At 39.4% G+C, this 26,541-nt stretch overlaps 1 protein-coding gene across 2 annotated transcripts in view; it reads left to right on the top strand.

The window, feature by feature from the left end:
• The first annotated feature begins 1,080 nt into the window (after window positions 1-1,080).
• Window positions 1,081-26,541, top strand: part of slc36a1 (solute carrier family 36 member 1) — a 59,593-nt gene continuing 34,132 nt past the window's right edge. Inside the window, exons 1-6 of one of the 2 annotated variants that reach the window (XM_033974093.2) lie at window positions 1,081-1,280; window positions 9,655-9,712; window positions 17,640-17,739; window positions 18,691-18,781; window positions 19,558-19,646; window positions 26,285-26,374. In XM_033974093.2, the coding sequence (XP_033829984.1) occupies window positions 9,679-9,712; window positions 17,640-17,739; window positions 18,691-18,781; window positions 19,558-19,646; window positions 26,285-26,374 (404 nt within the window). In that variant the 5' untranslated portion in view covers window positions 1,081-1,280; window positions 9,655-9,678. The remainder of the gene's footprint in view (window positions 1,281-9,654; window positions 9,713-17,639; window positions 17,740-18,690; window positions 18,782-19,557; window positions 19,647-26,284; window positions 26,375-26,541) is intronic. The other variant, XM_033974094.2, reaches the window with a different exon arrangement.

Here is a 26,541-nt window from a genome sequence, read left to right as displayed (position 1 = left end):
TCACTGCCCTGTGTCACGATCTGTTCGCTCTCTCCTGCTCTTTGCTGTGCGCGCGCTGCGTGCGCGCTGCGTACAGTACTACAGTGTCATACGCGGAGTCATACGCGCCCCCCCGGTATCTCACCAGGCGCGCCCCACTATTTGAGAACCACTGGACTAAACCATCAAAGTCTGTGCATCATCAATAAAAAAATCATCAATAAAACTCAGACAGTGCTGGGGAGGTTTGTATATGACTAAGTAGAGTATGGAGGGGGATTGTTTTAGCTCCATTTTAAAGGAAACATACTCAAAAGATGACCAAAGTGACCAAATTACCAAATTAAAGTGACCAAATTATCTCTAAAAAATGCACACTCACCTCCACCCTTTTTGTTTACTCGTGTTTCAGATTCAAATTTGAAGTTGGGTCGAGTTGCTTCCACTAGAATTGCATTACCTGTTTTTCTCAAGCCATGTTTGGTTGAATCGGTTAAAAACATAAAATCAAGATTAAAAGAAGAGATAAAATCATTCATTAAAAATAACTTGTTACATAAAGATCTGACATTGAGCACAGCAAATTTCAGATTAGTTTCAGGGCTGGATGTTATCTTCTTACAAGGAATGTAAACTAAATAAACACAGCGTCCCAATTTCATTAGAATGGGGGTTATATGGACCAGCTATTTATTGGGTTGTTCCACCATGCTTTCGTTTACTTTTTAATGTTGTTTTGACTAATACTGTATATCTATGAGAATTTTTGACTGCTGCCACAAACAAGACGGATTTCCATGGTAAATGCATTTTTATTTTCCTAATCTATTCGATTACTGTACCTACCAATGGAAATAAATAGGCAATAGAAATAAGAGAGTTAAAAAAATAATAATAATAACATTAAAATTGTATGCAGATATTTAAGAAATGCGTTTAAAAATTAAATTAAAGACAAAAAAGAGGGAAAATACACTTGACAGACGCTATAATCCGTGTCTATGGTAACACTACGTTGGTCCTGACGTAGAGGCGGGGACAGTCACGTGACAGGGCTGCAAGGAGGTCACGTGACTGTCCCCGCCTCTACGTCAGGACCGACTCGCACTCCAGCCCTGAGCCTGAAACAAACCGCTGCTCTTTGCGCTTTCCCCGATCTTTTCGTCGCCGCCATGCATCCACAGCCTCTGGAGAAATGAACACAGCCCCCCGGAGCCCCACGGAGCCCCACGGACCCCCACGGACCACATAAACCCAACACAAACCCGAGTGCGAGACTGAAAACACGGGATTATACCGCGGTAAGGTTCATGTCCGCGTTCACGTTTAGCTTTAGATGACTGGACTAGCATGTCAACTAGCAAAGATTTATGACAGAATAACGCTATAAAAACAATATAAACCTGCAGTTAAACTCTGAATATGGTCTATTTTGGCTACTGGCTTCAATAGCAAGTGATTTTTAAATCTTACTTGTATTTTAGGATTATTGCTAATCATATTTTCGGCTCTCCAAGTATTTTGAGTGCTTTTATGATTATGCTGTAATTGTACTGTCAACAAATATTGAAAAAAAAAACAACAAAACCCCCCAAAAAACAAAAAAACAAGTTATTTTAACTCACTTTGCTATTCTCAGATCCTCTACAAATATCCAGTGTATTATTAGTTTTAAGCCATTCATTGGTCTGTTTGCCTGGTCAGACGTTACAGCTGTTACTTTTACTTTAAACTTTTACGACTGTTTGCGTTCCCCATTAAATAACATTCGTGGCCAAAGATTGCACAACAATACAAGATAAGCTTATAACTGGGTTAGAATGGCTTGTCACTTTGCATTAGGAAACATTTAAAACTCTGCTAGCCTTGGAGATTAGTGCATTGTACCGGTTCAGCATTGTAAACATGATCACATTTGGTTTGGATTTAGCTTAGTGATATCTTGGTGATATCTGTCTAGTCACTCTTATTAACCTGTTGTGTCTTCTATACAAACAAACTAGGACTTTTTATTATTATTGTAAAAGATACATCATATTTTGCAAATCTTCAAAACAACACACAGACCTCCCATGGCCAAAGTAGGGACTAAATGACAACTTAACTCGACTTTTAAATGCCCTATACATTCTGTTCATAGTGTATTCATTTTTATTGCATTTTCACCAGAAATCATTCAAATGAAATAAATATTTGGTCTATAATATCAAGTTAGAAGCCTGGACAAGACTTGGAGAACTTAATCAGGACTAAACTGTGGGACTGAACAATTTGTGAAAAATATTATAAAATATTGACAATATATGAACTGACAAACTAATACAAGAATCACATTTGGGTTTAGCAGGTTTTTATGCAGAATTAGAATATTTAGTTGTTTGTGGAGGAAATTATGGTACTTCAAAAATTGCAGGCTTTTTTGCTAATTGCATCCATTCAGATTTCAATTTGAATAATATTTGAGCCTTACTGAATTGTATTCTTGCTGTACTTTTCTTGTGACTTAGGCTATTTCCACTTTCTGAGTTGACCTTAAAGTTGCTGAGTCGTGCTAATGCTTTGACACTGTGGTTTAAACTGTCACATGTTAGTTAGTGCTTATTGTATCTTCCGTGTTAAACTGCATTCATTGGATAGTTTAAGTCATACTAAGAAGGACTAAAATTATTCGCTGTCAATTGGTATTTGAATGGTCTCAACTGGCAAATCGCAAAGTGGAACTGCAGCTATTAAGGTAATATAATGTCATCCCTGTGTGTCAGATGCCCTCCCTGTGTCTCCATGGGGTCTTATTCTGTGTAAAGCTGCTAACCCTATAGTTTCGGCCCCTCCCTGTGTGTGCCAGATGCCCTCCCTGTGTGCCAGATGCCCTCCCTGTGTGCCAGATGCCCTCCCTGTGTGTGTCAGATGCCCTCCCTGTGTGTGTCAGATGCCCTCCCTGTGTGTGTCAGATGCCCTCCCTGTGTGTGTCAGATGCCCTCCCCGTGTGCCAGATGCCCTCCCCAGGTGCCCTCCCTGTGTGTCAGATGCCCTCCCTGTGTGTCAGATGCCCTCCCTGTGTGTCAGATGCCCTCCCTGTGTGTCAGATGCCCTCCCTGTGTGTCAGATGCCCTCCCTTTGTGTCAGATGCCCTCCCTTTGTGTCAGATGCCCTGCTTGTGTGTCAGATGCCCTGCTTGTGTGTCAGATGCCCTCCCTTTGTGTCAGATGCCCTGCATGTGTGTCAGATGCCCTGCTTGTGTGTCAGATGCCCTCCCCGTGTGTCAGATGCCCTGCTTCTGTGTCAGATGCCCTGCTTCTGTGTCAGATGCCCTGCTTCTGTGTCAGATGCCCTCCTTGTGTGTCAGATGCCCTCCCCGTGTGTCAGATGCCCTCCCCGTGTGTCAGATGCCCTCCCCGTGTGTCAGATGCTCTGCTTGTGTGTCAGATGCCCTGCCTGTGTGTCAGATGCCCTGCTTGTGTGTCAGATGCCCTGCTTGTGTGTCAGATGCCCTGCTTGTGTGTCAGATGCCCTGCTTGTGTGTCAGATGCCCTCCCCAGGTGCCCTCCCTGTGTGTCAGATGCCCTCCCTGTGTATCAGATGCCCTCCCTGTGTATCAGATGCCCTCCCTTTGTGTCAGATGCCCTCCCTGTGTGTCAGATGCCCTCCCTGTGTGTCAGATGCCCTCCCTGTGTGTCAGATGCCCTCCCTTTGTGTCAGATGCCCTCCCTGTGTGTCAGATGCCCTCCCTGTGTGTCAGATGCCCTCCCTTTGTGTCAGATGCCCTCCCTTTGTGTCAGATGCCCTGCTTGTGTGTCAGATGCCCTGCTTGTGTGTCAGATGCCCTGCTTGTGTGTCAGATGCCCTCCCTTTGTGTCAGATGCCCTGCATGTGTGTCAGATGCCCTGCATGTGTGTCAGATGCCCTGCTTGTGTGTCAGATGCCCTCCTTGTGTGTCAGATGCCCTCCTTGTGTGTCAGATGCCCTCCCCGTGTGTCAGATGCCCTCCCCGTGTGTCAGATGCCCTCCCCGTGTGTCAGATGCCCTCCCCGTGTGTCAGATGCCCTGCTTGTGTGTCAGATGCCCTGCTTGTGTGTCAGATGCCCTCCCTTTGTGTCAGATGCCCTGCATGTGTGTCAGATGCCCTGCTTGTGTGTCAGATGCCCTGCTTGTGTGTCAGATGCCCTCCCCGTGTGTCAGATGCCCTGCTTCTGTGTCAGATGCCCTCCTTCTGTGTCAGATGCCCTGCTTGTGTGTCAGATGCCCTGCTTGTGTGTCAGATGCCCTGCTTGTGTGTCAGATGCCCTGCTTGTGTGTCAGATGCCCTGCTTGTGTGTCAGATGCCCTCCCTTTGTGTCAGATGCCCTGCTTGTGTGTCAGATGCCCTCCCCGTGTGTCAGATGCCCTCCTTCTGTGTCAGATGCCCTCCTTCTGTGTCAGATGCCCTCCTTGTGTGTCAGATGCCCTCCCCGTGTGTCAGATGCCCTCCCCGTGTGTCAGATGCCCTCCCCGTGTGTCAGATGCCCTCTCCGTGTGTCAGATGCCCTCTCCGTGTGTCAGATGCTCTGCTTGTGTGTCAGATGCCCTGCCTGTGTGTCAGATGCCCTGCTTGTGTGTCAGATGCCCTGCTTGTGTGTCAGATGCCCTGCTTGTGTGTCAGATGCCCTCCCTGTGTGTGTCAGATGCCCTCCCTGTGTGTGCCAGATGCCCTCCCCGTGTGTCAGATGCCCTACCCGTGTGTCAGATGCCCTCCCCGTGTGTCAGATGCCCTCCCCGTGTGTCAGATGCCCTCCCCGTGTGTCAGATGCCCTCCCCGTGTGTCAGATGCCCTCCCCGTGTGTCAGATGCCCTCCCTGTGTGTGCCAGATGCCCTCCCTGTGTGTGCCAGATGCCCTCCCTGCGTGCCAGATGCCCTCCCTGCGTGCCAGATGCCCTCCCTGCGTGCCAGATGCCCTCCCTGCGTGCCAGATGCCCTCCCTGCGTGCCAGATGCCCTCCCTGCGTGCCAGATGCCCTCCCTGTGTGTCAGATGCCCTCCCTGTGTCCCCGTGAAGTCTTATTCTGTGTTAAAGCTGCTAACCCTGTAGCTCTGCTCTCTCTACAAACATGTTCTGAAATGCATGGGATTCTTGGTTTAGTTTAGCAGTTTATATTTCAGCGTTATTTCAAATATTGTGTTATAAATAATATTTTTACCAACCACACAAAACGTTTTGCCGTTAGGTTACAGCTAAAAACAACTAGCATGCTAACAGTGTATTTCCTGTTTCTCAGACAATGAAATGCTTTATATTTAGATGCACTGTACACAGTGGACTTATTTTGACCTCAAGAGCTGCTTATATAATATATCTGTGCCAGGGCAAGACACATTTTGCTAAAATACCTCACAAAAAATCACATAGAGGCTCTGGATTATAAAAAAAACCTAAAAACATTTACGCACCTTAAAACAAGATAATTCTTTCTATTTACATAAATCAGGTCCCAATCAGCCCAAATAACAAAGAGAAATTCAAAAAGCATGTCATGCAAGAGCTTGGTTAGGAGGTTAAATTAGCAGAAGATCTTGGCACAGAATGAGTCGCAATTCCAACAAAACGTTTTTGTACCATTAGTATTTTCTTCAGAGAGGTTGGGAAAGTGCTTGCCCACACTATATTACAATATGACAAATAGGGGTAACTTAAACGATAGTATTGATTCTGAGTCCACAAATTTAATGACTTTTCTTGTAATACCAACATATTTCTTAATTTTTCGGCAAGCTTTTTCCAGTTTAGTCAACAATGACACCCAGAAATTTGGTGGATGAGACATGAGTTATTTCAAATGAATCCATTTCTATTTTAAGGTTAGTTGGAAATGTTTTTTGCCAGAAAAAAAAATCATATAATTAGTTTTTTTTGCCTTTGTTTTTTCATATTAAAAGAGGCGATAAGCAGACAATCCAGCATTGGTTTGATTTATTAGTACATTGAAGTTTGAATTAGGTATGTATAATGTATTATCATCAGCAAACACTATTGGGGTAAGCTCTTAAGATGTATAACATAAGTCATTTATGTATGATTAAATACTACTACTAGTACTACTAGTAATAATAAATTATTGCAGTTATTATTAAAGTACCCAATATGGTCCCCTGAGGCAGTCCACACTGTATATCGGGTCTATCAGAACTGCAACCATTTAAAAATACTACAAATAAATTGAGTTTATCTCATCTAACAATCAGAGCCATGTAAGTACTGTGATTTTACAGAAACCATATTGATTTTTATAAAGAATTGAATTATTATTTCTATGAGCTTTTATAAACAACTTTTTCTAATATTTTTGAAAAGCAAGGTAAAACAGATATAGGTCTATATTTATTGAAACATGCTCTATCCTCTTAAGGGAATGACCTTGTCTACCTTGAGATCATCAAGACAGTGAGATGATGTGAGTTAGCGGTTTCAAAATGTAAAGCTTAAATTGCGTCACAAGGAAGGCAGAAACAAATGCCATCATGCCCAGCAGAGGATGGTTTTAATTAATCAGTTATTTCACCTATCACCAAGTCTTTTTTTTCCTTTTTTTTCTTGGAAAGAATCATAAAAATGTATTTTGATTTGCAGCATGAAGTGCTTGTATGCATCGTCTAGATACAGTTTATCCTAAGAAGTATTACTTATCTTGAATTTAAACTTCTCTGCATTACGTTTGCTCATATTCCTCTTTGCTATGTTTTTTTTTTCATGATTGCTTTTAACCTTAAGTGAGCAGTACTGAAATATAGGAAAGTGGTCTGACAAATGTGCGTAGATAATCCTAGATTTATTTTCATTGCCTAAATTGTTTGTATTTATATTATCAATCAAGATGGAAGTCTTGTCACTCACTCTTGTTGGTTTATTAATTAATGGGAAAAAATTACTTGAGAAAAGGGTATTTATAAATTTATCTGTGTATGGCACTGTTTTGGCTTTCAAAATATTAATGTTAAAATATCCCCAAATCTAGCAGAGAGATTCAGATAAACTTTCAGTAAAATCTTTAATGCCACTTATAACTCCAACAATAACATTCTTTCTCTCGCAACCAGAAAGCTTCACAAATAGACACTGTTTCCCCTTTATCTGAAATAAGCCTTAGGTCATTCCTTAGTTTGAATTTATAATTGTTCTAAATAAAGAGACAGACACCACCCCCTACTCTATTTTTTTTTTTTTTTTTACAAAATATTGATTAATTGATAATTAGTCAACTTAAAAAATTCACATGTGTCTTGGGTAAGCCATGTTTCTAATAGTGATAATCGTAAATGTGTACAGACTATGTCGCTCCGGAGTATAAGTCGCACCAGCGAAAAAAATTCAAAATAATGAAAAAAAACCCAACATAAGTCGCATTTTTGGGGGAAATTTATTTTACCAAATCCCAGACCAAGAACAGACATTTTATCTTTAAAGTTATAATAATAACAATAAAATTTACTTACAATAATAACAACAATAAAATGGAGAATAACAGTCTAAATAGCAGTACTGCGCGCTAATGTAAAACATTTATATTTATTCAGCTACAGGAAGCATAGACAACGAACTGAATGTGTCTGGTATGTTAATGTAAGATATTAACAGTTAATTAGATGAATACACTAACGTAACATATGCCGGCTTGTCCACAGACACGAGAGACACGAGAGTTCTTTTCACTGATGTTTACTGTGGTCTTATTTCATCACAGTTCACACCTTAGAACTGCCAAACACATAAAATATGACATAAGCTCTGGCTCATATTACATATACACACAAAATTGTTTATGAACACATGGAAAATATACATACCACTTGCTGCTAGTAAACAAATCGGTGAACTGAAAAGTTTATATTTTATTTTTCAATTGTTTCTTAAATAGTGCTCTGTCGGATAAAACTTCTCAATAGTGAACATGTAAATGGCTGAGCCGGAAAACAGGAAGTAGTTTTTGTAACCTTAAAGTCGACTTAATGTAAACTAAACATTTGTTCCAAATGAAAAATGATCACCTTTATGGTCTTATAAATGAAGGGGAAATTAATAAGGGGAAATTTCAATATGAAATGTATAAAGGAAAACAAGTACTTTTTGTTACAATTAACACAGCAGCGCCATCAATTGGTCAAACAAGTGAATCAACTGTTACCTAACACATTTATTCAACTACATGAAGCATAGACAGCGAACTGAATAGATGTCTGGTATGTTAATGTAAGATATTAATAGCTTGTTTTTTATGCTTTAGTTTTAGCTGATTAACTAACAAGTTTACTTTTGATCTCACTCCAAATCACTAAATGCATTGAATTCTTCATCCTCGGTGTTGCTTCTGAACAACTCCGCTTGCTCCAGAAGTAGATGAAGCGCCGCTTCCACTTCCATGTGGCTGCCATGCTGGTACACAAGCCTAGAGTGCCCTCGCGTGGTGGACAGTGTGACAATAACGAACATGTGAAATTGTATATTTTAATAATTTCACATATAAGTCCAATCTGAGTATAAATTGCACCCCCAGCCAAATTTTGAAAAATGTGCGACTTATAGTCCAGATAATACAGTAATTCAAAGAGTAGAGGAAATGTGTGAATTTATCTTAATGTTTAGATAAAAAGTTGAAAATGCAGTAGGATGCATGTTTAGAAAAGGTTCATTAAACTTTTTTACACTATAATAATCACACAGGTTAAAAGCATAGTAAGTAGAAAAAAGTGCACATCAGGGTAAATTTCACTATAAGAGTTAGTAGAATCAAAAGGCCTATTAGCAAATATTAAGCTTTCAGCCATCGGGAAGATGGTGATCAAACTATACAAAATTGGAGAGAACAATGCAGAACATCCTCTGCTTGAAGGACCAATCACATTAAACCTTAAGCAATAGAATTAGCTTGGTGAGGTAAATTGCGAGGTGAATGAACAGTTTATCATACTTTAAATAAGCCACATCACCTCACGGGCTGCTTTCAGAGCTGGCAGATCTTCTTTCCTTTTTTACTTGACAGCTTCAGGAAAAATCTTCATTAATGAACATCCCTGTGCCTTTTAGCCTGTTGGCTTGGCCCAGCACAGTCATTTTGTCCTTCAGTCTCACCATAACAGGATGAGGTCTCTGAGTTTCTAGGCACAGCTCTATGCACTTGGTCCAGCTCAATTTTGAGATGATAATAATAATTATGGCTTACACTTTTGTGTGCAAGCTTATGAAAGTCTCTCAAAGCGCTACACTGTAGTCATTATTCATTCATTTCCACACTTGGTGCTACTATTGTAGCCACAGCTGCTCTGGAGCAGACTGACGGAAGCGAGGCTGCCAATCTACGCCATCGGCCCCTCCAACCACAACAACGAGCAAGACTCGATCCTCCGACCTTCGGGTTGGGGGACTAACACTCTAACCATTGAGCCACTGTTGCCCCTGATTCAGTTGAAGTTTCTCCATAAAGAGGTTTCTCACTTTGTCTTCATATTCAGACACATTTTCTTTTACAGACTCCTTGATGCTCCCAATAACAGTATTGTTGTGTTTTGTCCTTCCAAAAGCTATGTCTTGTCAGAAAATGCATGAAGGCTCTGGCAGACTTTGTTGTGTAGATTGTGTTGTTGCAGTGATGACCTGATGTTGTTGCTGTGTTGTTTGATGCCATAGTGGCCTGTCCATGTCTGCCTCAGGTCTGATCCCACGAAGACTCCAAAATGATGGCCTCTAGTGATGTCGACCGCAGTGATGGTGAGTAAAAGGAGACCGTAAAACAATCAGTCAATTTCAGATAATCTATCAGCATCTTTTTTTTGTTTTTTAATCTCCCAACTCACAAAGATAATCATGTTATATTTTTGCAACCATCTGAATTCTGCTAAATACGAAAGCTGTTTCTGATATTTTCCAGTATTGCAATCAATTGATGTTGGTGTAAAGTTCAATTAACTTCCCACAAAAATTGTATGTAAAATATATTTATTTGTCCTTTTATGATTATTGTGCAAACATACAGCCACCTCTTTTTTCCTCTTATTTATTGTAACTCGCTTGTCTTTTGTCTGTTCAAAAAGACAAATCTAATGCTCACAGAAACTAGGGCAGCATAGAGAAAAATACTGGTGCTCAAATTGAGGAAATGTACTGAAATGAGATATTCACACAGATATATCTTGATAAGCCCTTTTATAGAAGATTACACTGCAATTATTTGTTCCTTTTTATTTTCTTATCATGTCATTGCAGCTTTTTTAGATGGCTTACTCGATATTATAATTTTAAAACCAATATCTATTGATGATCTCTTTTATGGACTTGTTTGGGGGGGACAAACATTTGTTATTTTGCATACATGCATTCGTATGTACAAACCCTTGGCTTTCTCTCAATGAGATTCTTGATGGATTGTCCTGTAATCGTTTTCACTTCACAGGTGCCGTGTTAGGGTCAAGAAATGGCAAAAGTGCAAAGCTGTGATCAAAGCAAAGGGTGGTTATTTTTAAATAGATTTTAATATAAAACAAGTTTTGCGTTATTTTGAGTATTTATTTATTTACAACATCCCATATGTGTTAATTTACTCTTGATCCCATCAGTGAAAATCTTCAATGTAAATGATAGAAAGGAAGAACAAACCTAAATGAAAAAGGAAGTGTACTGGTAGTGTACATGCATGCATATATATTGGGCCAACATTGTCAAATGCGTTTTTACCATTCATGTAAAAAGAGTTTATAATAAGAGTTAATAATAGGCCAGTATTGAAATGATATGTCTACAGTACAGACACTTGAGGATTATAATATAATCCAAAGGAACACACAGACAGTGACTGTTGTGGAAAAATTGCAATTCTAGATGAAAAGTAATCCATTTGCGAAGCTCGGTGAGTTTTGAAATACAGAAAAAAGGTTTATTGTTTGTTACAGCAGATACAGGACAGGGCCCAGGCCTGCCCTGGACACAGACTGTCAGCCTTTCGGCGTCTCCCCCAGTCTTTCCTTTTTCGAGCATCTGAGCTCTGACTGTTTATGCCAGAATGACAATGCTACATATATTTCAAATTAGAGTGACTTTTGTTTCACACCCATACAATAATGAACTTTTACACAGGTAGAACAACGAGTTTCCCGTGGCGTGGAGACAGAGCCTTCACACATGTCTAGTCTGGGTCTGACAGACTGACACAAATCAAATGCTTTTGAGGACACAACATGAATATACTTAAATTTCTATGACACTTACTCACCAAAACTGCTTTCATCTCTGATATGCCAGTGTCCAGATATGCCTTTATAACATGTATCCGCTTTATTAATAATATAGCACATTTCATAAACTAAAACAGTTTAAAAAAAAATACTGCACAATACAAGGAAATGTACGACAGAAAATATTTAAAGCTACCATTTGCAGTTAGATTTGCCAGCTTGCCCCTGTTGCATTCTAGATGCTATCTATGTTCCTGCAGTCTGATAGTGTGCCAGCATCGACCTGACAGATGGCCAGAGAGCACAAGTGTTCCTGAACAAAGGCCAGGGGACAGGTTTCACATCTGCCATCTACTGGTGAAAAGAAAATTTATGAACTTAAAGATGGTAGCTTTAACTCTGTTTAACTCTACTAGTCCTCATTTAAAACAATAAGACTTACAAATTAAGACCAAGTGTATCACAAAGTGTATCTGATGATGATTTTGATTATTCTGATGATCAGTATATCAAAAGAAAATCCAGATGCATCTAGAATGATGCACGAATGTTGAACCTGATCATTTCTATTAGTGATTAGAGCCATAAACTCTCTAAATTACAACAAAATCTGTAATTTAATAATAACAATAATAATTTTAGCTGCCCCATCTGTATTAAATATTATTGGCCTATAGAAGGCAAGGCAAGTTTATTTGTATAGCACAATGTGTACACAAAGTAATTCAAAGTGCTTTACAGAATAAGAAGGACATTAAAATCACACAAATCAAAACATAAATAATCACAAATAACACCGGGTTACAAAAAAAAAAAACATTTTTTAAAGTTGTCTGTGTTTTTTCAACTGAATTTTGCATTTTTCCATTTTGCACCACTGAATCCAAAAATGATATCCATTTTTCTCAGTCAGGTCAGGTTTTTATGCTAATTTGATTTTGAAAAATCCGATCTTCTGGCTAAATTGATTACAATTTTGTGACATTATCAGTTGATTTTCTTTAATATTTCTCATCCAAAAAATGTTTTAGGAGATAAATAGTTTTCTAATAGAATGTATTAATGAAATGTTACGTTATGTTAATTGATAAAGGTCAGTACATGTAAATTGAAACGTTACGTTATCATTGTGCAAAATTCAGGATATGAACTTCCGTTTCTTTGAACCCCTTGAATGCTCAGCAGCAGGGATGTCTCTCTTCAGAGTCCAACAGTAATCAGCCATCATGACTGCATCCCAGCGTCCCTGATACCTGGTCTCCGTCTCTTTTATGTCCTGATGGAATCTCTCCCCCCTGCTCATCACTCAGTGATCCCAGATTCTCAGGAAACCGATCCATATGTGAGAATAAGTAATGCATTTTGACACTCATGTTGCATCCAAGGTTTCTGAAAGCAGTCAGCATATTGGTGACAAGTTCTGCATAGTTCCTGGCCTTGTTGCCAAGAAAGTTCTTCACGACCAGAACAAAAGCCTTCTATGCTTGCAGTTCCACTTCGTTCATTGAGTTTTCAAACTCAGGATCTCTGATGGGCTGACAGATTTGAGGACCATCAAAGATGCCAGCTTTCAACTTCTCTATGGTTAATTCTGGAAAAGCATGGCACAAGTAAGTGAAGCTGCCACCATCCTTGTCTAGAGCTTTAGTGAACTGTTTAATCAAGCCGAGGTTGATGTGTAGTGGTGGGAAGAGTATCTTGTCTCTGTCTACCAGAGGATTGTTGATGATGTTCCTTACTCTGCAAGGCACCAATTCCTCCCACACAGGCCAGTCCTTCTTTGTATAATGCTGAGCAGTGTCTCTACTATCCCACATGCATCCCAAAGCATGGGTACTTGGTGAAGCCGGACTGTTGTCCCAACAAATAATTCACCATCTTCAGGTCAACACAAATAAGCCACTCATGCTGATCATAACAAATTTTCTCCAACACATACTTTACCACTTCATACTTCTCCTTCAAACTTCTTCATAGTCGAGTGAGCAAGGGGTACAGAGTCAAACTGGTTGCCATTGTGAAGCAGAACACATTTCAGCGATCACTTGCTGCTGTCAATGAACAGTCTCCAATCTTTGGGTTCATACTGTGGCACTCCAAGCTTGTGCAGAAGCTGAGCAATATCTGTACAGTACACCAAGTCCTTCTCTTCAAGGAAAAAACGGAGGAACTCTTTGTCTATTGCAGTAAAAGGTTATGTGAACACTGTCAGAGAGGAGGTTCTTTTCCTTCAATCTGGATGCCAATATCTCGACAGAGGACTTTGATAAGCTGAGATTGCGAACTAGATCATTTAGCTCCTTTTGGGAAAAAGGATGTGGAGCATCATCATTAAAAAAGACTTCTTCTTCTTCATCTTCTTGAACACTGGGGGAATCTTTGTCACTGATGTCAGGAACTTCTCCAAAGACAGGTACTGGAATTTCATGACAGTGAGCTACAGGACGACGTGCTGATTCAAGATCAGGATACTTGAGGCTGCTTCGGTTCTTTCTGTTGATCCCAGTCACATCAATAGAGCAGAAGTAGCAGTCAGTGACATGGTTTGTCGGCTCCCTCCAAATCATGGGAATTCCAAACTTCAGACAGCTCTTCTTGCCTTTAGTCCACTGACGCAGATACTCGGTGCATGACTTGCATACCATGTGTGGCGCCCAAGCTTTATTTTGGTCACCAGGTTTAATACCAAAATAAGCATGGTAAGCACGCTTTATGAAACTTGTGACTTGTTTCCTGTTAGGAACATTGGTGTTTTCACCACAGATGTAGCAGAATATGTCAGGCTTATTTTTGCAAGATCTTCTAGTCGAAACCATTTCATTCACTTGTAATATATAAAAAAAAAACAATTAGTCATAAGTTGGCACATGCAAAATCTTCAGAATTTGTTTATAGCAAGAAATATAACAGAATTTTGCATCATATGATGTGAAAATACTCATATGTAAACAAAATCTTCAAAAAACAAATGTGTAGCTTAGTTCAGAAAGTTGACCTGATTGAGCAAAACCAATGTGATTTTTGGATTGAGCACATCAAAATTATCCTAAATCAGCTAAAAAATCTTAGACAATAAATTTAATATTGACCAGTGTAATCATCGTAAAATGAACATTAAAACAGAAGAGTGCAGAATAAAAACCTTTCAGTCATAAGCACAGATAAACAGAACTGTTTTGAGCCTGGATTTAAACATTGTCAAAGTAGAGGCCTGTCTCACATCTTCAGGAAGACTGTTCCAGGTTTTAGCTGCATAAAACTGAAACGCTGATTCCCCATGTTTAGTCCTGACTCTGGGCATCAGCAGGAGGCCAGTCCCTGAGGTCCTCAGAGTGTGAGATGGTTCATGTGGCACTAACATGAAGGAGATGTACTTTGGTGCTAGGCCATGAAGAGACTTATACACAAGCAGAGCTGCTTTAAAGTCTAAATAAATTTGTATGGAGGTCTGAAAATTGTTACCAAATCTGACACAAAATTCCACTGGGTCATCCCAATCAATTAAGTCAATCAGATGCATGTTGTTTTTGCACCATGTTATCCTAATGGGAGTGATCCCAAAATTTCCCATTTATGAGAACAATATTAGTTTATGGAATAATGTGAAATTAGGCACGATGACTCTTCATGTCATCCTGATCAAAAAAGTCAATTGGACCCATGTCATATCTTTCACCAGGTTGCCATGGCGAGGCATGAAATAGCCCGTGTTATCCTAATGGAAAAAATTCCAAATATTCCTACGTCTTATAACAACATATTAACTTCTTTGAAGAACATGAAATTTGGCACAGTGACTATTCAGGCCGTTCCTGTCAAAAAAGTCCAAGGGGCCATGTTTGTATTTTGCACGGTGTTGCCATGGTGATGCCTCAAAAACCTATGTTTTTCCATTTAGCGCATCAGCTCTTCCTATGTGTGTAGACTTTGTTTAGTGACAACTACAGCCCAAAGGCGTAAGAAAACACATGGAAGCGACGTGTTAGCATGACCATTAGGGAGTGCGGGGCTGAGTCCGAAGCATGGCCCACGAGGGCCATCTAACGCCGCTTGGAGCTTTCATTTTGTTTTGTTTCAGATTACATTAACAAACACAGAGAACCACACAACTGCTGCAGTGTAAAAGTGACATTATTAAATCAAAATGTCAACAAATACCTAACAGTTTGTGATTTTTAATAATATTGCACCTTTTTGTAAGTATTTAAAATCTAGAACCCTTCAGTCAATATACTGCGGCCTTTATTTGGTTAAAGGCAATGTGTAACTTTCTGGGTGTGGAACTTCAAAATCTTGATTTCATGGACCATACTTCGGAATATTCTCCATGGACATATACATTTTTGTTATACTGTACAAGGTAAGAAAAGCAAAGGAACAACATTTCTATGTAAACCAGCAGGAGTTGGTCCTCCTGAGTCAGATTTGTGGAGTTGCAAGCTACAGTAAGGACACATGTTTTTTTGGGCCAGTAAAAACACCCATAATCTAGTTTTTGTCAATAAAACTTACATACTATGACTTTTAAAAATCTCAATGTAGAATGGAAAAAAAAATCGTTTGACTTGTTGACTACTAAAATAATCCTGAATTCCAGCCCTATATTATTCTAGTGACATTTCGGAGGCAAGACTAAGTAAATATCTTTGTCAAACTGACTGATTATCTTGAACATATTGTGTCTTTGTCTCACTCCTCTGAGATTTCACAAAGCCATCGCACATTCCTCTGTATTTCCCCCTTTAAACTGTTCCTCATGTCTCATGTCTCTGACTAAAGCCTTGGACATTCAGATCAAAGTGACATTTGTGAATCCAGTGTGAGGAGGACCCTGGGGGATATAGCATGAGGGAGTTATTTGGAAGTAAGGGCTAGGCATGTCATGGCAATTACTACATTGACTTGTCATTCAAATCATTCAATGCACGATAGATGGGGCAATTACTTTGGGGGGGGTCAGTATTTATCACTTTTTTGGTACGAGTGGTGAACTTTTAATTTTCTGTTCTCTGTTCTGCAGAGAACATTCAGGTTTTTAAAAGCAGGCTCAAGACCCATCTTTTTAGCATAGCTTTTGACTAGTATTTATCACTTTAGTTTACTTCTCTATTTATTTAGGCTGGCTAGTGTGTTTATGTTGATATCCTTGTTTTACGTATGTTTTATTTACTTGTTTAGCTTTGATTTATTTTATTTCTTTTAATAATTTTAGATTTGCCAGTGTTTCCTCTGGGGAGCCCTCTGCACCGGGAGCTGTGGTTGGCTGTGGCTCCTGGGCCCTGGCTCATGGGCCCTGGAGGTTTGGTCTTGACCTCATCTCTTCTCTGGGCCGTGAGCTGGTGTCCTGTGGTTGCAGGTGACCCTTCTCCTGGTGCAGATGGTTCCTTTGGTGGCGCTCTCTCATCTGGTTCATCTTTATCCAACCTATTGCACTTAAACATATTTTAATGAAACAAAAGGTATTTTAATATGTGTTGGGGTGGTGGGTGGGAGTGTGCATTAGAGTGGGGGGTTGTCTGGTTATGTTTTTGATGTGTTGGGGTTGGGTTGTTTGGCTGTGGGGTGGGTTTGGTGGGTGGGACTGTTTTTAATGCACTGTAAAGCACTTTGTGTTACATCTTTTGTATGAAAAGCGCTTTATAAATAAAGTTTGTTTGTTGTTGTAATTTTCTGTAGATTTGAGCTGAACAAATAGCGTCTATGACTCATTGAAATTTTTAATTTATTTGTTGCAGCTAGTGTTGTCACAATACTAAAATTTCAAACTTGATTTCATAGAGAATTGACTCAATACTCAAATACTGATTCTGATAGCACAATGATTTAATGTTGGAAATCTTTTTTTAAAATTTTTTTATTATCATAGTACTTTAATATTACTATGTGGATTTATATCCACATAGATGTATGTATAAGACCACATATACTGGACTCGTATTATACTAGTGTTATGAGAACTAATATTATTACTATCTTTGAAAATTGTTTAACACTGAAAAATTCTGTAGTTTGTGGCTGTTTTTGGAGTAACAAAGAGTAACTGTCAGGACGTGACATCTGATTTGAAGTTAAAGGGATTGGAAGGACGAAGCATTAAATAATGAGCAAAATCTGATATTTTCAAAGTATAAACACAAAAAAAATGAGAAACTAAATCACATCTGAAGGAGCAGTACAAGAAACAAATGTTCAAATCATTTTGTATTGTCAACATAAAACTTTTGCCATTTGTAGACTCAAAAGTGGGAAGATTAACCAAAACTTTTACTCAAGTTAGAGTACTGTTACTCAATAAAATCAATATCACTCAAGTAGGAGTAAATGTATGCTGCTAGAAAAGTACTTGGAGTAGTAAAATTTCTTTAAAAAATGACTAATTGAATAGTGCCCTGTTCTCACTTTAGCCTCTGTCTGTGTGTTCAGGCTGTGCAGAGTAAATGTACCACATTATCTGTCTCTGGTTTCAGATCACAATCCTTCAGAGATGGACGCACTGTGCCCCAGTCCCCCTGGCCCCTCTCGCCCTGAGAGAAACTATGAGCGCATGGGGGAGCGCACTGGCACCACGTGAGTCTAAATACAACCAAGTTTAAAGATGCACTGCATAACTTTTCTGTTTGTCTCCATGAAGATGTTAATGCCCTACCTGTATATCATCAGACACATCCAACATATCCATCTTGTGTTTATTCAGTTACAGGTGTTTTTATTGCTCAGGTATATCTAAAAAAAAAAAAAAAAAAGCATTGTTAATGTAAGTGGGATCAAAATCTGTCCGGTAACATGATCTGGTGTTCATGGCGATTTTATGCCATACTGTGGAACAGTCCAGGTAAAGCAATAACATCCATGGAGTGGTGGACCGTCCACCAGAAAAGTTACATAGTGCAACTTTTAACCAAAAAGAATGTAAGATGTTATTTAGTCAAATGATATTGAATAAGTAGGTAAAATGGAATACCCAAACCAAATAATAATAAATATTAAAACTAGTATCTACACTTGCCTGAATAGTTTTAGAATTGTTTTTAGCTTTTATTTGAGCCATACTTTTAAGACCACATTGTATTTTTTGTATTTTGACAACACTATTTCACAAATTTTTTGAAGTTAGAGGTGGGAGATGTATTGAAAAATGTATCATATCTGTTGTTTTGCACATATACAAAATCAGAATATCAAGTTTGTCATCTGTATTAATAAACTCAACTTAAAAAGGTTTGTAAGGGTAAATAATATAAAATAAATGTTTTAGCACCTTTCTAATGGCCTTTTTGTCTATATTACCCACCCCTAGTTTCTTTATTTCCATCCTTCATTTTCTCAAGTTGTTATATTAGAGTCTATTTTTAGTTTGTTTTAAGTCTATTTTTTTTAAATTATTATTTTAAGCTGTTGTTTTCTTCTGTTTAACTGTGCGGTGCAATACTGGCATTTCTCCACTGTGGGACTAATAAAGGCATATCTTATCTTAAGTAAAAATGTCCAGATATAATATAAATATTCCTTTTTTTTTAGTTTCTTCCAGACACTGATCCACTTGTTGAAAGGAAACATTGGCACTGGTCTGCTGGGTTTGCCTCTAGCTGTGAAGAACGCCGGTCTGGTGGTGAGCAGAGCACATGTTTTATTTACCTTGATTCAATTTAATTTAATCACATGAGCAAAGCCAGAGCCAGGGAAGTCTTCTGTGTCTGTGTTACAAAGAAGTCAAGTCAAAAATAATTATACTGTCACAGCTGCACAGTAACCCTAGTTAACCCAAGTTATAGTATTCACCCAAAGAAGAAAAAAAAGATAACAAAAACAATCCATAAAACAATAATCCATATTTGTCTGTATCGGTATCAGTATTTTAAATTTCATAGCAAGGCCCACAAACTGAAATAAGTTGTAGTAAAGTTCTTAAACATTTCACCTTTTGTAAAAAATAGATACACGTAAAATAAATCTGAGATAAATGTAACTTTTGTAACTAATTAACTTTTCTGGTTGAGTGTCTACCACTTGCTTGTTTCTATGGAGATATTTTTACTTTTCCTGTAATGTTCACAATGAGGCATTAAGCTTTTCCATCTCCATTGGGACCAGGGCAAGGGACTGGTCAGATCTGTGGAGAGGCAAACCCAGTCACAGTATGAAAAGGTTACTGTAAAATCCACAGTGCATTTTTAATCTGTTTTAACTGTTCTAAAGATTGCATAAACATACAACTTTTTAGCTCAAAGGAACAGTAGGAACAGTTTAAGAAGCAGTATTATAGGCCCTAAAGGATTACCTGTACTCTTCTACCATTTTCAAAAGACGTTACAGGAAGTCACAATATGCAGATAATCCTTATTAGAAAAAAAAGCTAAACTGGTTAAAAGTTGTGTGTTTTTGCAGTTGGGTCCGATCAGCCTGTTGGTGATGGGGATCATAGCTGTTCACTGTATGAGGCTGCTGGTAAAATGCTCTCACCACCTCAGTGAAAAGTGAGTACGATCTCCACACTCTACATTATGAACTGTAGGAGTCTGTATTTCTGTACTGTGTTTAAGCAATGACTACATCAGACTGTAGAAACTGGATGAATACAATTTGATTGTTTATAGTTGCATATGTTAAAAGTATCGAAAATCAGATACTAATCAATACTAAAACTAGGATCAATACTAGATACTCAATTGAGCAGTATCAGTACTAAAAAGTTGAACTTTGTTGAATAGCTTTAGAATGATCTTGAGCTGTATCAAAACAAGTGTAAGACCACACAGACAGATAGTATAGTAGTATACAGATCATCATTACATAGATTACATAGATATAACACCACAATTATTTATTATTGAAAGCCACATTCTATTTTGTCTAAAGAAAGCATTTGAAAGTGTTTTTTTATCATCATCATAATGGTATCCTTATCGTCATTGAGTATCGATTTTTTTATCTATAATTCCATGAAACTATCTAAACGATCTAACTAACAGACTGCAGGCAATAGGCCCTCTGCCTTAGGGGCTCGGGCCTGACTACTCTTTGGTGATGTCTACTGACAATGAGCTATTATTACTCAATGCTATTTACCTTCTGGGCTGAACATGTCCATGTTTGTTCAATGTAAATGTTCAATGTTTTTTGTTGATTTTAGACCAGGAACACTAAATTGACTTTAGCTCTACATTATGTAGCCATGTCACATGTACAAAAAAATCCAAAATGTAATAACATTGCAACTTCATCATGTAATAAAACCACATTTTGTAACGTTTTCCTTATTATGTAATACACTTCCTCAATGCATTTTTTTAATAATTTGTTCTACATTTTGTAATTTTATGACATTGAGAAAAGTATTACAAAATGCAGCTGATAACCTTTTTTTTACTATTTAAAAACATGGTGCATTATGTAATAAGAACTAAAATCATTTCAGTATTACATAAGGTAGCTAAGATTTCTGTTTCTACGCCCTCAATGTCTGTTGGATACAAACCTGCATGAAGGCTGCAGGAGATCAGGCCTGGTGTGATTGGAGCGTGCACGAGCTAACTAATACCCCGAGGACCAGTTCACCCAAGGCACCTACAAAACCGTATGTGCAGAGGTTGGTTTTCCCAGGGACGAGTAAATGACAGTTCACAAGAAAAAATACAGAAATCGCAAAGTACCACCAGTCACATGTATCAAGAACATGTGTACTTGTGTACATGTGTACTTCACAAGAAAAAAGCAAAGATGTGCAAAGGCCATCTGCACACAACACACAGCAGTCACTATCAAGAGTGCCTATCAGGGCGAAAGGCAAAGAAACATGCAGTCAGACCTAGCCCTTGGACATGGGGAGGTCCATCAATTGACGCTTCTCCTGGTCCTTTAGACTGGAATGCCAGAGATGACATGCTTGCTCAAGGTCCCCTCCACCCAGCTCTGAGCTGGCATTGGGGCACGGTCCAGTGACCCCATAACAAAAGCCAAATTGTTAGCCAACAGGACAACCTGAGCTGCACCTGTCCATGAGCATTATAGTCTATCTTGCTCGGAGGCTTGCCACCAAGCCAAATGAAGGAGGACAGAAAGTGCCCCAGCTCCGACCCAGAACCCCGGACTCCCAGCACCAATCCTGGATGGAGCACGTGGCTGCAAGAGGTTTGCCCCAGTCACAAGTAACCTAGCAGAAGATAGACTCCATCCAAGGGCACAGCAGCTTAGGACAACACCTGGTCCCAGTACGTGCTGCCCCTACTGACGTGAAATCATCCATCAGGGAAGTTGAGCCTGTAGCCTCCATCCACTCAGAAGCAGCGCCAAACAGCTCCACCATCTTGGTCCAGTGGGAAAAGATCTTGAGGAGGAGAGTTGTTAGAGAACAGGAAAGACATAGAATTGAGCAGCTTGCGAACCCCTGCAATTTTCAAGTCACAATCATTCTGAGGACTCTGCTTTGGGGGAACAGAAAAAAGTGTGGATGTGATCTGATCGGATTCAATATTTTATACAATAATTGTATTTTATTTTGTACTATTCTTATAGAAATAATTAATTTACAGCAAAGTACCTCTTATACCCCCGAAAACTGGTGTAATAAAACATGAATGGTCTTGATGAGGGCATTGATTATTATTTTTACATTTTATTTTATTATTATTATTATTTTTGACTGGTCACTAGCAGTTTTCGTGGTAACGTGATCTTGCCGTGAGGTGTCTGGTCATCTGATTTAAACAGGTCTTGGTGCTGACTTTCTACCACTGGAGACAGGACGACAGTGCTATTTGCAATCTGACTTTTTCAGGGCTGTATCCCAGGTGTGAGTAAAAAAGCCCCCTTGTCCTGGTTTATAGTCCCGTGGGCACATTTCTCTATTTCAGTTTCCTCCTTAATTCAGCAACAATGTGTGTTGTCCTCTGTCTCAGCTGACCGGACACGTCACCGCAACATCATGTGACCACTCTGAGGAAGACTGCTAGTGAGAAGTTGAAAGTGTTAGGTATGGAAAAAAAAACTAAACCTTGGTCTGGAAAAACAATCCATTAAAATAAATTAATGGAAGACCAGATAAACCTCAATAGACTAACAGAAGGACAGTTCAACTGTCCAATCAAATAAGTTTATTTTAAAATTTCCAGAGGATAACATCCAGTTCTACTTAATCTAATCTGAAACGTCCTGTGCTCAATGTCAGATCTTTATGTAACAAATAATTTTTATTTAATCATTTTATTTCTTCTTTAAAGCTTGACTTGTGTTTTTGTCAAGCCGTGTTTTGGTTTAAAACAAAGTAATGTAGTTCTAGTGGAATCTAGAACCTACACCCATCCAACTTCAAATTTAATTTGAAACATGAGCAAGCAAGAAGGGTGGGAGTGTGTAGTTACTCACAGGTGTCATTTAAGGTGTTTTCATCATTTAAGCATGTTTCCTTTTGAAATGTAGCTAAAACAATCACTCTCCATGCTGTACTTGGTGATATACAAATCTCTGTAGCATTTTCAGTTTTATTGATGATTTTACTGAGATGCTTTCAGTCGTATGCACAGACTTTGATGGTTTAGTTGTTACAAGTGATTTTAATGTGATAATATGTGATTAGAGACGCTGAAGAGCTCAGTTCTGTCCTTGAAACATTGGTCAGATTCACCATGTCACCTATCTCGCATGCATATTTAACATCTCACTTTAATCTGGAACATTTCCAAGAGCTTTGAAACCTGCAGTTATCAAGCCTGTCCTAAAGAAGAGCAGGCTTGATGATACAGTACTGAACAATTACTGACCCATCTCAAAACTGTTGCTTTTATTCAAAGTTCTTCAATAAGTTGTTTACCAGCAGCTTTACCAATTTTCTCCAAATGAACATCTCCTTTGATGTTTTCAGGTTTTAGACCCTACCACTGTACTAAGACTGTTCTTATCAAGGTGACAAATGACATCCACCTGAACACTGAGCATGTACAGTTTCAGTCTTGATTCTGTTAGATCTGAGTGTTGCTTTTGACAGTGTCAATCATGAGATCCTCTTCCAGAATCTAGAGGACTGGGTGGACATTTCTGGTACTGCACTAAGCTGGTTCAAGTCCTTTCTAGAAGACAGGGAGTACTTTGCTGAAATTGGAAACTGTGCTTCAGACCTGTGGGGTGCCCCAGAGGTCAATCCTGGGACCCCCATTTGTGCAATCTCTACACTCACACACCCAGTTTATACACAGGAATAATGTGTCCTACCACAACTCTGCAGATGACTCTCAGATCTATGTCTGACAGCAGGTAGATATGGACACATGGATTCACTCTGTCAGTACATCTAGCAGATCAGTGTCTGGATGTAAAATAAGTTTCTCCAGTCAACCTCAGACAAGACTGAAGTCATAGTTTTTGCTGACACTTTCTCTTTGTCAACTCCAGTCTCTCTTTTTTCAAATCAGGCAAGAAATCTAGGCATAATAACTTGTTCTTGAATTTTAATAACCACATCAAATCAAGAACATCTGCAGCTTTTTACCATCTAAAAATTGCAAAATCAAATGTATAGTGTCTAAACCAGACCTGGAGAGACTTATGCATGCATTTGTCTCCAGCATGTTATTACTGTATTGGCATGCTCACTGGCCTCTCCAGATGAGCAGTGAGAAAGTTTTATGCAGCTAAAACCTGCAACAGCCTTCCTGAAGATGTGACAGGCCGTTACTTTGACAACGTTTACTTGTGCATATAACTGAATGGTTTTTATTCTGCACTTTTCTCTTTTAATGTAATGAACATTGTGATGATTATTTATGTGTTGATTTGTTGGTATTGTGATTTTTTTTAATTCTGTAAAGCACTTTGAATTACTTTGTGTACAAATTGTGCCATGCAGACAAACTTGTCTCGCCTTGCCCTAGTGTCTTACTTTAGTGTTTAATGATATAATTAGTGTAATATAAGGTTTGAATACTAATGTTACTACTAATAATAAAATATACACATTGTGATAGCTATTATATGATGCACCATGTTATTATATTTTGAAAAAAAAAAAGCTTATCAGCTGCATTTTGTAATAATTCTCTCAATATGTAATGTATTACAAAATGTAGAACAATTTATTACACAATGCATTAAGGTAGTTTATTACAAAGTAAGGAATATTGTTACAAAATGTGATTTTTATTACATTATGAAGTGGCATTGTTATTACATTTTTAATTACATAATTTTTCAGATCATAATGTTCAGTGTTGGAACATTATTCTGGGGGTGGGGGGATTTCACACTCAGAGTGTGAAAAACACTCTGAGAACACACTTTCTCACTGAGTCCCCGAGGGTCCAAGAGAGATCACTTTTTTTTTTTTTTTTTTTTTTTGGTCTTGCATAGATGACATAGATGGGCAGTTTACAGTGGTGTGCAGTAAGCGAGATATTTTAACATTACTTATACACATATGACATGTTTGTGCCAACATATTAGCTTGTGCGTACAGTTTGCAGTACTGCCTCTGTATGTCATCATCATTTCTGAAATCACTCCTGATGATTTGCCCAAAATATTTGACCTCATTCATTTAAATGGTTTCAATTTTTTTTTTATCTTTTGTCTTTTTATATGTAATAATAATCTGGCACATAGTGAATGCATTATGTTCTTTGTAAAATGCAATATTGATCTAAAATGACTTCAAAAATAGAAACAGGTCCATTGACTTCCTATTTAAAACTGGCAAACCTAAGAGGCAACTGCTTAGGTTTTCTAGTTTTAAATAAAAAAATCACAAACTGCTGTTGTGATTTTGGGCTTTACAAAAATAAATTGAATTGAGTTGAAACAGGGTGCTCTGGGAGTATGGGGTCCGGGGCTCTTTGCTAAGGGCTGTCCGGTCCCTGTATGACCGGAGCAGGAGCTGTGTTCGCATTGCCGGCAGTAAGTCAGACCTGTTCCCAGTGCATGTTGGACTCCGCCAGGGCTGCCCTTTGTCACCGGTTCTGTTCATTATTTTTATGGACAGAATTTCTAGGCGCAGCCAGGGGCCGGAGGGGGTCTGGTTTGGGAACCACAGGATTTCATCTCTGCTGTTTGCAGATGATGTTGTCCTGATGGCTTCTTCAAGCCAGGACCTGCAGCAGGCACTGGGGCGGTTTGCAGCCGAGTGTGAAGCGGCTGGGATGAGAATCAGCTCCTCCAAATCCGAGGCCATGGTTCTCGACCGGAAAAAGGTGGTTTGCTCTCTCCGGGTGGGTGGTGAGTCTCTGCCCCAAGTGGAGGAGTTCAAGTATCTCGGGGTCTTGTTCACGAGTGAGGGAAGGTTGGAGCGTGAGATTGACAGGCGGATCGGTGCAGCGTCTGCAGTGATGCGGTCGCTGTATCGGTCCGTTGTGGTAAAGAAGGAGCTGAGCCGGAAGGCGAAGCTCTCGATTTACCGGTCAATCTACGTTCCTACCCTCACCTATGGTCATGAGCTTTGGGTAATGACCGAAAGGACAAGATCGCGGATACAAGCGGCTGAAATGGGCTTCCTCCGCAGAGTGGCCGGGCGCACCCTTAGGGATAGGGTGAGGAGCTCGGTCACACGGGAGGAGCTCGGAGTAGAGCCGCTGCTCCTACACGTTGAGAGGAACCAGCTGAGGTGGCTCGGGCATCTGCTCAGGATGCCTCCTGGACGCCTCCCTAGGGAGGTGTTCTGGGCATGTCCCACCGGGAGGAGGCCCCGGGGAAGACCCAGGACACGCTGGAGGGACTATGTCTCTCGGCTGGCCTGGGAACGCCTTGGGGTCCCACCGGAGGAGCTGGAGGACGTGTCCGGGGTGAGGGAAGTCTGGGAGTCCCTGCTTAGACTGCTGCCCCCGTGACCCGGCCCCGGATAAGCGGAAGAAAATGGATGGATGGATGGATGGAGTTGAAACAGATTTATTTTTGAGTACACAACATTTCTGAATTTCTGTGCATTTGAGCACTTAAGCCTTAAGCCTCAAATGTAGGAGAATACAGGATTACTCAAACATGCAGGAATCAATCAACATGCAACTTTGAGTAAACTAATGATGAGGGAAAGCCTTTATATTATTGTTTAAATCTAAAAAGAATAATACAAATGTCTCCATTACATTTTAATATTTTCCTATAAATAAATGTGACTAAAACTCTTGTTGTTTAGGATGAACCGTCCTTCTCTGTCCTACGGTGAGGCGGTGCAATACGGCATCGAGAACGTGTCCTGGCTCCGGAGACACTCTCACTGGGGAAAGTATGATTCAAAACCTCCTTTTACACTGTGTCCTTCTGCAAATAATGCAGAGCTGTCATGGCTGTGGGGACTGTGCACTTTAATAACCAATAGTGGTTTATTGACGCACGCACGCACACTATGGAAAGTATTACCCTTAAATTTTTCACTCTTTGTTATATTGCAGC

This window comes from Periophthalmus magnuspinnatus, chromosome 10 (assembly GCF_009829125.3).
Source record: "Periophthalmus magnuspinnatus isolate fPerMag1 chromosome 10, fPerMag1.2.pri, whole genome shotgun sequence".
NCBI lineage: Eukaryota > Metazoa > Chordata > Actinopteri > Gobiiformes > Gobiidae > Periophthalmus > Periophthalmus magnuspinnatus.
Note: the sequence above shows the minus strand (reverse complement) of the source record. Positions and strands in the feature narration are given on the sequence as shown.